Source organism: Nelumbo lutea, chromosome 3 (assembly GCF_056320005.1).
Source record: "Nelumbo lutea isolate HS-2025 chromosome 3, American lotus-T2T, whole genome shotgun sequence".
Taxonomy (NCBI): Eukaryota; Viridiplantae; Streptophyta; class Magnoliopsida; order Proteales; family Nelumbonaceae; genus Nelumbo; species Nelumbo lutea.
In genome coordinates, this window is record NC_142686.1 from 40,540,613 (window position 1) to 40,554,995 (window position 14,383).

General features: G+C 39.2%; 1 protein-coding gene across 6 annotated transcripts in view; it reads left to right on the plus strand.

Annotated features, from left to right (window-relative positions):
* Positions 1–3,078: 3,078 nt before the first annotated feature.
* The window catches only part of LOC148864434 (CLP protease regulatory subunit CLPX1, mitochondrial-like), a 63,503-nt gene continuing 52,198 nt past the window's right edge, over positions 3,079–14,383 (plus strand). For 2 of the 6 annotated variants that reach the window (XM_088974721.1, XM_088974725.1), the window contains exons 1-3: positions 3,243–4,394; positions 4,561–5,243; positions 5,681–5,760. In XM_088974721.1, coding sequence (XP_088830847.1) covers positions 5,144–5,243; positions 5,681–5,760 — 180 coding nt within the window. In that variant the 5' untranslated portion in view covers positions 3,243–4,394; positions 4,561–5,143. Of the gene's footprint in view, positions 4,395–4,560; positions 5,244–5,680; positions 5,761–14,383 lie in introns of all 6 variants that reach the window. The other 4 variants (XM_088974726.1, XM_088974722.1, XM_088974727.1 and 1 more) reach the window with 4 other exon arrangements.

The following is a 14,383-nucleotide window of genomic DNA, read 5'->3' on the forward strand; positions in this document are numbered from 1 at the left end:
CCTTCACTTTTATCTTTGAAATTCCTACAATTGCATTTTAGCTATATGATCAAAATATTAATTATTTTACTTAATTTTTTAATTTTTATATATTTTTAATGTTTTATTAATAAAATAATATTTTTAAAATTCAAAATATATTTTTAATTATTTTATAAAAAAATTAATATTTATTGCAAGGTTTTTAAAACCGACATGGAGAACGAACCGGTTAGGGATCTGGTTCCCGGGTTGAACGGTTGGCCCATTCTAACAAAAAATAAAAAATAAAAAATGGTCAAAATCGTTGAACGGTTCAAATGGTTCAACCGCCTTGGTCAGCGGTTTGCTGAACAGATCAACATTTTTTTTGCAAATTTCTGGTTTTAAAGAAAAACGGATCGGCTCCCAATTTTTCTGGTCCGACCATCCGGTTTAGTTCGGTTTTGAAAACCATGATTTATTGGTTAATGTTAATTCACTGATGCATTTTTTTAAATATTTATCATATAAAATGCAAAAATTAGATATTTATGATTACCTGTGTATATCATTCATAAAATGTATATAAGATACATGAAATAAAAAAAAAAATGTAGTGTGGACTGGTCCATACCACACTACAGAACACCACTGTACGTGTGGATTGGTCTAATCCACACAATTTGTCCATAGTTCAGAATAGTTGTGGACTGTGGTCTGGTGTGGATCAGTCCCTGCCACAGGGTGTGGTGTGGACTAATCCACACCCACCAATTTTTCATCCACACTACAAAACACCCCTTACTTGGGAATAATGGTTGGCAAATGTATGTTGGGATTAAACTGAACTAGGTTTATAGTAAGTAGTAATAAATATTCCACTAAGTACTTTTTATTTCATTAATAAAATTTGAAAATTATTAATGATTTTCACTAACTACAACTAATTATTAATAATAATTTGCTAATTTGTTGTAAGTAATGATGATTATTTATGACTTTTACTAATTTGTGGTAAGTTAATAATATTAAAAATTATTGGAAATGTTCACTACTTACATTTATTTAACATTAATTAACTAATTAATGGTTGAATAAACCATTTGGGTTGGGTCTAGGTCAAAAACAATCCAGAACGCTAGGTAGACCCAGATCATAATAATTCTACTTGGATCGAGTTTCAGGTATGGAGCGTAGGGCTGTTCACAAAACAGTAGAAATTGATCAAACCGGCCTGAATCGACTTGATTTGGTCGGTTCTCAAAATAATTCAGTCATATTTAGTTTGAAAAATAGTAGAATTCAATAATTTGGTTCAGTTATGGGTTATTGTGTTATAAACTGAACAAAAACCGGTCCCACCAACTACTTTTTACATCTATCTATGGGACATAGGAAAATGTAGCCTTGGCATTACCTTTTAATTTTTAGTTTAGACTCTTTTTATGATTTGACTTATTTTATATTTAAAAATTGTCAGCCGCCTAACATTCTTTTTCTTCATTCCTTTTTCTCACTTTCGATTTTTCAATTTCCGATTTCAAAAAAGTGAAAAAGACAAAACTCAAAATTCTATGTCCTATTACCTAAGGTTGACATCTTAGATGTTAGTTTAATCAAATAAAGTGAGATCACATCTCCACCCCACAAAGGACCGCCCCATTGGAAACATCTCTAGATGATGATGACATCATCAATTCTAGTATATCATCCGGAGATGTTTTCAATACACGATAGGGATGCATTGTGGGGCGGAGATATGAACTCAAATAAAGTTCTCACAAGACAGTTTTGGTACTAAAGTGAAAAGTTTTACTTACATCTAGTGAGACCCATGTAATAAATTGAAGATTTGATATTTGATAGTAAAATACATAATACACTTTTTTTCGTTAAACCGATTAAACCAATTGAAAAAAATTCAAAATCAGTTTAACGGTTTTACATGTTTATGGGTCGGTTTTGATTGACTAAATAATCAACTCGACAATATCGGTTCGGTTCAAAAAAGTAAGTGAAATGGAACCAAACCAACCCGTGTATAGCCCTAATAGAGCGATGAACCTGGAAACTGGTAATATACCTTCTTCACCCGTTTTTCGCTATAGTGGCCGCTCGACAAAGCAGCCACGGCAGCAAAGAACGGTTCCCTTTCACTTTAATTTTGCTACCAAATCAGCTCAAATGAATAGCAGTTGGACATTCTTTGTATAAAAACCGACTCAAATAAGCTAGGAACACATACCTGGGAAAGTTTTTTTATTGACATTGGAGGAGAGGATTGATTTGCAACATGAGTGAGTTGAGATTAATTTGAAGAACCAAAAGCACCAGAAATACGAAGAGATGACATATAGCATTAAATAGTGAGAGATGCATAGTGAAAAATGAGAGAAAACTGAGAAGTAAACGAAGAAACATCACATGTTCCATCGCAGCAACATGGTGCCCCTATTCCACGTCTCATGGAATGAGAGAGAGAGATTGGGCTGGGCATGGTGAGGTGTTGATATGAGAGAGGGAGAAGGGAGTGATGATATGGCTTATGAGGGAACAAGGAAGATAAAAATGAGAGGGGCTGAGAATTCTCCATTAGGGTAAATAGAAAGCTTGGCACCTTCTACTTTAATATGTATAGATATGTACATGAGGCCCATTAACTACCACGAAAAGCCAGCATTTCCACATGTTTGATCCTGCATCTCCTATCTTTTGAGGGATACCAGCTGATCATTATATATTAGTAGTTTAAGGGCATGTATTATATATACAAATAAAGAACAAAGATATAAAATCATTTTATATAATTAAATTTAATTTTTATGACGTATACCAAAACCAACACAAGTTTCCACTTAATAGTTGATAAGTGTATTAACCAGTTCTGTTGGTCTTTCTTGCTGGTTGCAGGAGATTAGATGAATCCCACCTCCACCAAGATTGGGGGTGGATTTGTGACTTTGCTGGATGGGTTTTGATTAGGACTAAACCCAAAGTCAGTTATTGGCAAACCATTGTGAGTTCCACTTACAAAAAGCTCAGTTTGGTTTAATTGAAACCGAACTTTTAGCTGAATTCAAGTTCAATATATAGTAATCAACTGAACTCAAATAGCTCGCTATGAGCCAAGCTCAAAAATATAAACTTTTGAGTCGAGTCGAATTTAAATCAATATTTATAACTCAAAACAAGCTTCAACATGAACTCGATACTTATTGTTATTTGCTTAGCCTCCATCCCTAACCCTCCTGTACATTAAAACTCTTTCATCAACTAAATGTGATGATCTATCATCCATAAAACAATTAATTACAATCAAATGCTCATCTAGTCTAGTAAAAAGTTACGTTAGAGAATATAAGTCCTTTTTTTTTTTGCATGATGGGGCTACACAACAGGGGTAGCCCATCCCCTTTCCCTTTAACCCCCCAAACCCCTGGTGGCAGCGGGATTTAATCCCAGGTCTCTACTCCCACGAGTCAGAGAACCTACCAACTGACTCACCATCACACCATCAGTTGACAATAAAAGACATACGATTATTTTTTTATCATTACCAACGAATTTTCAAACATACGTGATTTTTCAAACAGGGGTTTGGGGATATTAATCTCACGCCAACTCTAAAGATTTTTTCAAATATACATACGTGCTTGTTTCATTCACCTGGAAGGAAAATTTCCTCGTTTTTTAGAGCGGAACTGCAGTTCCCATCCCAGTATCCCAAGATACTCGGAAATTGTAACTCCTCTGAACTCTGTACAGTTGTGTAATATTTGTGGTGTTTCGGTTAAGTTCTTCCTCCTCGACGCACAAGTCCTCTTGAGCTGGACCTGTTATTTGCAATTAAACTTAGTTTTTCAATCTGCGAGCCCTTTACGTTTTAACTCGCGGGCGAATTTACAAAGCTCTGTTTTGCTAGCTTTGTAAATCTCTCATAGAAGTGGCATCTAAAACTATTTCCCAGTCTAGGTACTTCCTTTTGAACCACATGCACGTTGGTCGAATCTTCAATACTCACTGCAAATTCCGAAGAAAATGCGACGATTTTCCCACCCAGACACCCTACTACTTTAGATTGGTTTATTTCCAAGGGGATTTCGTCGATAAAGGAACTGGGTATTTGGATGATCAAAAAACTGTCTTGGATCACAGTAGGGATAGGTGCAGGGAATCCAGTAGTCCTAGTCCTTCGAATAGTTTGAGGTCTTATGGGGAACCCCCTGAGTACTTGCAACTCCATGGAGACGGACTTACGGGTTGACCAGAACATGAGTTTGGTTCGCGGTGGCGGCGGAGTGGCTCCCGATTCCGGAGGCGCCTCTGGCTCGAGTTCAAAGGATGGCTGCTGGGGAGGCGCCAACTTCCCGACCCCGAAGGAAATCAGTAGAAGGCTTGACAAGTTTGTAATTGGCCAAGAACACGCTAAGAAGGTAATCTCAGGCTTCTTGGTTTGATTCATCATTTATGCTTCTTGATTGAAATTATACCTGATATATACTTTTTTCATGTAAGTTTTTTATATCTCAAAATGCAATCCTTATTTTGTTCATTGTTTTCATTTTACGTCTGGTCCCTAATTCTATGTTCTTAACTCAGGTGCTTTCTGTGGCAGTCTACAACCATTACAAACGGATATATCATGAGTCTATACAAAAATTGTTAGCTGAGCACATAGTTCTTCAGCCTTTTTGGTTGTTTTGTGATTTAAACTCTGCGATATATATTTCCAATGAGGAAACCTCGGTTTTCTGTGAATTGACTATCAATGCCATAGTTTATATAGCAAATCAATGCAATGGGGTGGACCTTCCACTGGATGGGTTCAGTTCTACTATGTTCAGAAAATTAACCTTTTTGGTGATTATAACTAATATCTATCAATCCCCTTTCAACTTTTTAATTTTCTTTCTTTCAATTAAGTGCAATAAATTTGAAGAGTAAGCATCATCTGTTTTGGTCTAAGATCATCTAGGTGGGAAGTATTGGGGGGGGGGGGGGGGTTCCCACCTTTGGTCTATGACATTGGAAGCCTGTCCTTACAACGCACAGTAGATACTAGTAAATTTAATTGTTCAGGTATATTGCTTATCATATGCATTATCTAGTTTTCTTTTGATAGTTGAGACCGGGTATTGATATTATTCATTGATCAATTTTGCTTCTAACCTTTATTATTTCAATGTTGAATGATTCAAGTGGTGGTGAAGGAGATGAGATAGATAATGATTCAGTGGAGCTTGAGAAAAGTAACATTCTTCTAATGGGTCCAACTGGCTCAGGTATCTACCATTGTTTTTTTAATGGGATGCTAAACAAGGTATAGACATTTGTTGTGGTGGAAATGTTAGTAAAATAGAAAATTTTTAGAAATGTTCATATTTGTGGCAGAACTCAAGATGTTTTAAAATAGATAATAAACAATTGTCAAATCATTGTAAAGATGCTTTATATTTTCGGAAATGAAGAAAGATTGGATGTTTCTCTAAAAATTATTGCCTTTCTCTAACTCTTTTTCTTTTTTCTCATTTTGTCTTTTTTTTTTCTACTATATTTAATTCTTTCTAATTGATTTTTGATAGTTTACAATGGGGGGGGGGGGGGTTAAAAATAAAACTGAAAATGAACAATTTTAGTGGAACTATTTTTCAATATTTATGCTCTTTTTTTATCTGGTTACTGGTTTGATTGTGACCTTACAATCTTGTTTCAAGGACAGGGAAGACTTTACTTGCAAAACCCCTGGCACAGCTTGTAAATGTTCCTTTCATTTTTGTTGATGCAACAACACTGACTCAGGCAAGTTGAGCATTATTTCTATTTTCTACTATTATTGGTGTTTTATATTACTTGATACTGTTACAGTGATACCTTTGAAAATAATTAGTCAAACTGTGCCCTAATTATAAATCTATGATATTATGCCAATACCTAACATTTGTTATGGTAAATCTTGTAACTTGTTAATAATTTAAGCTAAACTGATCAAAGAATTTTAGCATACAACACTCATGAAAAAGAAAATCAAGTTAGGTTAAGGTGCCAAGACTTTCATTTTCCAAGTTTCTCTTAGTTTTCATTGATTTCATATTTGTTTATGAGTTATAACCATGCCATAATTGATGGTTTCTAAGGTTGACATGTTAGACACCTTTGGGTACCTTAGTATTTGGCACCTTGGCCACATACCAAGGTGACAATCATTACTAGAATATTTATATTTTTTATATCCTGTTCTATCATGATTAATTTAGAAATCTAAAAAGTAAAATATGATATGTAGATTTTACATGCATGGATAGTGGAGGGATGGTCAAGCACCATGTCATCTCCATTATCTCAATAAAGTTGGTGTTGGTTGAGTCAATTAGTTAAGTATTATGTACTTTTCAGGTTTGGTAGTAGAAGAATAAGGAGAATGAGTTTTTTGGGCTCTCAAACGGCCCATCAGCGAACATTTCTCTCTCACATAGCTATATTAAGAAGTTGGGTCTTGTATGAATGTTATTTGATGACTTTTAAATTATCTTATTGAGAATCCCTTCTTTTGAAGTTTTCTCCACACCAACTCTCTTAGTTTCCCTCTTGTTTTGTTATTTGCTTCATTTCAGAGCTAAATTCATTTGTCAAAATGGGTCTCAAACCCAAGAGCACTCAAAAGAAGAGCCATTCAGGGTCCCCGATGACACCTCAAACCAGTATTAAAGCCAGTTGTGGGGGAGGAGGCACGTTTGGAGGAACTTCAAGCCAATCCCCTGGGATTGGCATCTGGACAGGAGCAGATGCAAAAAGAATGGAGTCAATTTTTGCATCTTTGAGTGCCAAACCTGATCAGGTGCTAGCAAGCCAAGGCCATGAACACCTCAACTCTCCCATTGCAACCTTGGATTCTCATGGTTTGGGGTGTAAGAGACCCAACTATAGTGTGCAAAGAGATTGCCAAAGTTTCTTCCTAATTGATGATGGCCTTGTTTGGCGCGTCTTTTTGCATGGTCTGTCGGCTATTTAGAGGAGTAGAAGACCGCGTTGTGGTCTTTTTCCATTTGGTTCACAGGAGATCTAGCCGTCAAAAGACATTGCACCGAAAAGACGCATGAAGTCCGTTTTGTGCTATTTTTTGGAAGATCCAAATGGAGCTTTTCGGATTTTTTTCAACTTGTCTTCGCGCGGAAAGGCACACCTTAAACCGAACGGTCTTTAGGCTGTCAAGATCTTGATGCAAAAGCTCATTACGTCTTTTGGCTATCAGAGCTTCCAGAAGATATTTCAAAAAAGGCTTGCCAAATGGCCCCAATGACATCTATGTCTTCTTCTCCTTACTCTAGCCACCATGCCTCAATCAAGAATAACTGCTTTCAGTGGTGACCGAGTGTGAGCTTCTCATCACAATTAAAACACAACCCCTTCTCTCTTTGGCCAAACAACTCATCAGGGGTCATCTTCTTGATGATAGGTCCAATGGACTTGGTGGATGTCGGGCTTGGGCTTGGAGGTGTAACACACCTTTGTTCAAGGATAGTGGGACTTTTAGGAAGTTGGTGGCATGTCTCACACAACTGGGCCAGCCCAATTGCTGCAGTGAGGGTGGATGGACACCCATCTTGTATGTCCATTAATGAACCAGCCGACCTTATGATCTGTTGACAGCTTACTACATTTGCTTAGGAGCTTTAGTGGTGATAGTCTTTCACATTGTTGGTTTGCCTTAATGTTGTCAAATCTCTGAAGAAATCGTTGTAGTGAGTAGGCCCAAATCTTTCAAGCAACCCTTCCTTTAGAGTCTCCCAATCAACTGAGCCCACATCCTCCTTCAAAAGTTGATACCATTAGCTAGCATCCCTTTGCAAGTGGTAAGATGCCAGTGGAACCTTCTGTGTTCTTCTAGGAGATTGGCTTCTGTTTTCTTCTAGGAAGAAGAGAAGAAAGGAAGAAGAGAGAATAAGAGAGAAGAGAAGAGGAAGATAAGAGAAGGAGAAGAGAGAATAAGAGAGAAGAGAAGAGGAAGATAAGAGGAGAAGAGAGAATGGCTGTTTGGGAGCCAAAACTTCTAGCCGGCAGCACCCAGCTTTCTATTTATATTAATGAGATAAAAATAAAAGAGGAAAATTACATGTTTGCCCCTGTCGGCACACCCTAATAAAAAAACAATAATAAAAGGCAATAAACAAGCTGACAGGACCCTAAGACTAACAGCATAAAAGACTATTACAGCAGAAATAACTAACAAATCATTCTAACAACAGCTTCAAGTTGCTCAAACGTGCCTCCTCCCCATAACTGGCTCCAATACCAGTTTGACACGAGCTAGAGTCACCAGGGGCCCTGGGTGGCTCTTCTTTTGAGTGCTCTTGGGTTTGGGTCCCAGTTCGATGTATAAACTTAGCTCTGAAATGAAGCAATAACAAAACAAGAGGGAAACTAGGAGAGTTGATGCAGTGAAATCTTCAAAAGAAGGGATTCTCAATAAGATAGTTGGAAAGTCAAATTCAGATAAGTGTACGTTTGTAGATAACAGAAAATTGTATATGCATCTTATAACAGTACCACTTTATTACACAATTAATCTATCCACCCCTGGACCTGCTGATCCCCAACACAAGTCATTATGCTGATTTCTGCCCTTTGCTGGTGCATCCACTAAACTATCCACCAATCTGGGAAATGAAATTTAACAATCGGTTCATATGGGTTGTCAGGATCATTGTTTTCTTATCAATTGTTGTAGGAGCCACGATCCCTCATTCATTGAGGATGTCTACCCAATTGCCACTCTACGATCACCTTCTAAAATCAGTTCTGTTCAATGTGATGTGAGTCCAAGTTTTAGTCCTTGCAAAAGAGCCACCATTTAAGCTCTTTATGAGCTTCCTACCAACACCAGATTTCTGTAAATGAGTAGGATGTTTCTGACTACACTTGCAATACCTGAAGGTTCTGGGTTGCTAAGGCTGCAACTTTTGAAGTTAAACTTTGATCTTCCCAGCCATGCCTTGCTCATGTGGCATTCATTTGTTGTCTTCTTTATGCATGCCCAGTCTTTGTGACCCATCCATCCTCTAATCAAGGAGTCCATGTGACTCCCTTGAATTTTTCCTGTGGTTTTTTGTGATGATTGAGAGAGAGAGAGAGAGGTACGGATGATAGAAAGGAGAGGCAAAAAACTCAGTACTGGCAGCCACCAGTTTTCTATTTATATTAAACTTTATAAAGAGGCAAAAATACAAGTATGCCCCTGGCGGCATATCCTAGAATAAGAACAATAAGAAAAGAAGGAAAGAAAGTAAACTGAAACTGTCCCACTAACATCAATTACAAGGAACACTCAAGCCTTACAACACTCCCCCTCAAGTTGGGCTGAAGATGTCTATCATGCCCAGCTTGTCACATAGCTCATTGTGCCGCAAACATGGAAATCCTTTTGTGAGGACATCAGCAAGTTGTTCCTTGGTGTTGACATAAGGGATACAAATCTCTCTTTTTTCCAGTTTCTCTCTTATGAAGTGCTTAACCACCTCAATATGCTTAGTCCTCTCATGTAGGATCGGGTTGCTGGCGATGTTTATTGCAGCCTTGTTGTCACAGTAAAGAGACATAGGATTATGAACAACAACCCCAAGCTCACCTAGGAGGTTCTTTAGCCAAAGGACTTCAGCCACCCCATGTGCCATAGCTCTATACTCAGCTTCAGCATTTGATCTTGCTACCACACTTCGCTTCTTGCTCTTCCAGGTCACCAAATTTCCTCCCACAAATGTGCAATACCCACTAGTGGACTTTCTATCATCCACTGCTCCTACCCAATCAGCATCTGTAAAGACTTCCACCTTCAAGTGATTGTGTTTACTGAATAGTAGGCCTGTTCCTGGATGTTTCTTCAGGTATCTAAGGACTCTTTCTACTGCCTCCATGTGTGGCTTCTTAGGAGAGTGCATAAACTGGCTCAGAACTCCAACTGAATAGGCAATATCTGGACGGGTCATGGATAGATAAATCAGCTTTCCCACTAACCTTTGGAACTGCTTTACATCTTTCAGAGGTTCACCAATACAGTCACTTGGCTTGTGGTCCGCATCCATAGGAGTGTCTGCTGGCCTTCCACCTAACTTACCTGTATCCCGTAATAGATCAAGGGTGTATTTCCTTTGAGAGACAAAGATACCCCTTTTTGAACGGGCAACTTCGATCCCAAGGAAACAATACGACAACCTGCTCCTGACATCTCTTCACAAAAAGTGTATGATCAAACTGGCACTATTGGAACCCCATCTCTTGAATTGCCATGTGAAACTTACTGAACCAGGCTCTGGGAGACTATTTTAAGCCATAGAGAGACTTTCGTAGCTTGCACACCTTGTTTTCACTTCCCTTGGCGGAGAATCCAGGAGGTTGAACCATGTATACCTCTTCTTCCAAGTCACCACTCAGGAAGGCATTCTTGATGTCCAGTTGATGCAATTCCCAATTGTTTTGGAGCAGCTACAGTAATCCGAACCAGTGAAGAAGGAAGAAGAAGATGAGGAAGAAAACAAGAGAAAGAGAGAACAGGAGGGTTTAGTCGAAACTGATTAGTCTTCCATTCAGTCGACCCCCTTATGTTTATTAGGTTCTAATTACACTTACAAAGACTAAACTGCCCTCACTTAAGTGTGGGGCAGAGTACTCTAATAAAACAACCACATAAGCAAAGTACTTAACTGACATGAGATTACTAAACTACCCCTATTTGGCTCACTCAACACTCCCCCTCAAGTTGGAGAATATATGTCATATAATCCCAGCTTGTTACATAGATGGTTCACTTTCCCTGAGTTTAGAGCTTTTGTAAACAAATATGCCCATTGATCATTCGCGCCCACATGTTCTATGTTTATCTCTCTTGCAAGGACCTTCTCCCTCACAAAGTGGCAATCAACCTCTATGTGCTTTGTTCTCTCATGAAATACAGGATTGGATGAGATATGGAGTGCCGCTTGGTTGTCACAATACAGTCTCATAGGTTTATCCATGTGAAACCCAATTTCTTGTAGAAGATTCCTCAACCACACTAACTCACAGGTAGTATGTGCCATGGCCCTATACTCAGCTTCAACACTACTTCTGGCCACAACCGTCTGCTTTTTACTCTTCCACGTCACAAGATTTCCTCCAAGAAATGTGCAATAGCCCGTAGTAGATCTTCTATCATTCACCGGGCCTGCCCAGTCTGCATCTATATACCCCACTACTTCGAGTTTTCCTCCTGGTTTATACAATAGCCCACGGCCTGGAGCTCCTTTCAGATACCTCACAATTCTAAGAATTGCATCCCAGTGAGGTATACGAGGATTCTGCATGAATTGGCTCACCACACTGACTGCAAAGGATATGTCGGGTCTCGTGATAGTCAGATAGTTCATCTTCCTCACTAGTCATCTATACCTTCCAGGATCTTCAAATACTTCTCCTGTATCACTGCTCAACTTAACATTTGGTCCCATAGGGGTCTCAGCCGGTTTTGCACCTAACAATCCTGTTTCTTCCAATAGATCAAAAAACATATTTTCTTTGGCACAGATTTACACCTTGTTTTGACCTGGCAACCTCTATTCCCAAGAAATATTTCAATGTTCCAAGATCTTTTGTTTGGAAATGATTTTGCAGAAATACCTTTAATTTTCTAATCCCCAATTTATCACTGCCAGTAATGACTATCATCCACATAGACCACTAATAGAATTTTCTCAGCTTCTGAGTCATAGTTGAACACTGAGTGATCTACTTGGCACTGCTTCATTCCAAAACTCTTCACCACTTCACTGAACTTCCCAAACCAAGCATGCGGCGATTGTTTCAGCCCATAAATTGCCTTCTTCAATCTGCATACCTTACCATCCTCTCCCTGAGCAACAAACCCAGGTGGTTGCTCCATACATACCTCCTCCACAAGATCACCATGGAGAAAGGCATTCTTTATATCAAGCTGAAACAGAGGCCAATCATACATAACTGCTAGGGAAATTAGTACACGAACAAAACCAATCTTAGCCACCGGAGAGAATGTCTCCATGTAGTCCACTCCATACAACTGTGAGTAACCTTTAGCAATAAGTCTTGCCTTCAGACGCTCCACACTACCATAGTATACACCCATTTACATCCCACAACATGCTTACCAGGTGGGAGAGTAGTAAGTTCCCACGTTTGAGTATGTTGAAGAGCAGAAAGTTCCTCCTCCATTGCCCGCTGCCAATCAGGTGAACTGAGAGCTTCTTGAACATTGTTAGGTATGGAAATAGAGGATAAAAGGGAAACAAACTGGCGATATGATGTAGAAAGACGAGATAATGAAACAAAATTGGAAATGGGATGGAGGGTAGAACTGTGTTTACCTTTCTGTAAGGCAATGGGTAGGTCAAGTTCTGAAGGTTCAACAATAGGAGCCTTGAGAGGATCCGTAGATGAGGTAGAAGCTGGAGGAGGGGCCGGTGTCGTTTGACGTGTATACACTTGCCGGATTGGTTGATGTTCGGTGGTGATCTGCACAAGATGAGGTGATGAGTCTACTCCAACAATAGCATCTGGAACTAGATCACCAACAGGGAGAGGAAGAGGAAGTGCAAGTGGAGACGAAGGAGCTTCAGAACTTGAGAAGAAGGGGGCTGACTCAAAAAAGGTGACATCAGGGCAGACATAGCACTTCCGGGTAATGGGATTATAACACTTGTACCCTTTTTGAGTCCGTAAGTAGCCAAGGAAGACACATTTAATTGAGCGTGCATCTAGCTTGTCTATTCCAGGGCACAGATTGTGGACAAAGCACACATAACCAAAGACACGGGGAATTGATGGGAATGGAGATAAAGTGGGAAACAAGATAGAGAAGGGGGACCGACCATGAAGGATGAAGGAGGCATCCGATTAATGAGAAAAAATGCAGTGAGTACAGCATCACTCCAAAAATGTTTAGGAACATTCATGTGGTGAAGAATAGACCGTGCAGTTTCAAGAAGCTGACGGTTCTTCCATTCAGCTACCCCATTTTGTTGAGGGGTGTAAGCACATGATGTCTGATGGATAATGCCATGCTGTTCTAAATACTGTTGAAATGAAGTAAGAAAATATTCACGATCATTATCTGAGCGGAGAATTTTGATTGGAACACCAAATTGTGTGCGTATTTCAGCATGGAATTTTTGAAAAATGGAAAATAATTCACTTTTTTCTTTCATTAAGTAAATCCATGTCATTCTTGAACAATTATCAATAAAGGAGACAAAATACTTGTAACTATTATAAGACTCTATTTTGATTGGACCCCAAACATCTGAATGAACTAAAGAAAAATGACTCAACATACGACTCTCAACTCTTGGACTGAAGGACACACGACGATGTTTCCCAATCTGACATGACTCACATTGCAAAACTGACAAATGACTCAATGACGGGACCAAAATCTTGAGAGCCTTGAGAGATGGATGTCCCAGTCGGCAATGCCATTGTAGAGGAGTAAGTGAAGTCTGAAGAGCAATTGAAGATCCACCACCATCAAGATAATACAGTCCACTAGCTTCATGCACCCCACCAATCTTCTTCCCCGTCTTGAGATCCTGAAAAACACAAGTGGAAGGAAATAAGGTAATAGAACAGTTAAGAGCTTTGGTTATTTTACTAACAAACATAAGATTGAATGGAAACTTAGGGACATATAAAACAGATGCTAAGGGCACAGAAGCCATGTCAACATTACCAACACCACATATGGGAGATGAGGACCCATTGACAAGTGTAATAGTTTGTGATGTGAAGGTTTCAGAAAGAGAAGAGAACACACTTGGAGTCCCGATCATATGATCTGAGGCTCCAGAGTCAATAATCCAGGGAGAGGTTTTAGATGACATGCAAGCAATACCTAATTGGGCAAGTGTGGCAGTGGTATGCTGTGAAGTAGTTTGAAGAAACTGTTCATACTCATTATGCGGTACGCTCACCATTTCCCTCCCAGAGATAGATGTAGATGTGGGAGGAGTTCGGTCTGCCGGTTTCCTATCACTGATATCAACTTCACCTGCTACAGCATGCTTAGCCCATTTAGAGGGAGGGCCATGTAGATCATAACAGAAATTCACTGTGTGTCTCTCTCTACCACAATGAGTACATTTCCTTGTAGAGTTATTCATCCCTCTGCCACGGCCTCCCCCTGAGTCACGACCACCCCGACTAATCATGGAACTGCCATGGCCTCCTCGGGGAGCATGACCTCCCCCTCTTGTACTATGTCCAACCCCTCTAGTTGTCACAAGTGCTGATCTATCAAAAAGTGTGGAGTTCTCTGACTGTCCCAAAGAAATTCTATGAAGCCTTGAGAATACTTCCTCAAGTGTAGGAAGAGTAGAGCCCCCCAATATTTGGGCTCTAACTGGTTCATTATTCCGACTTCAGC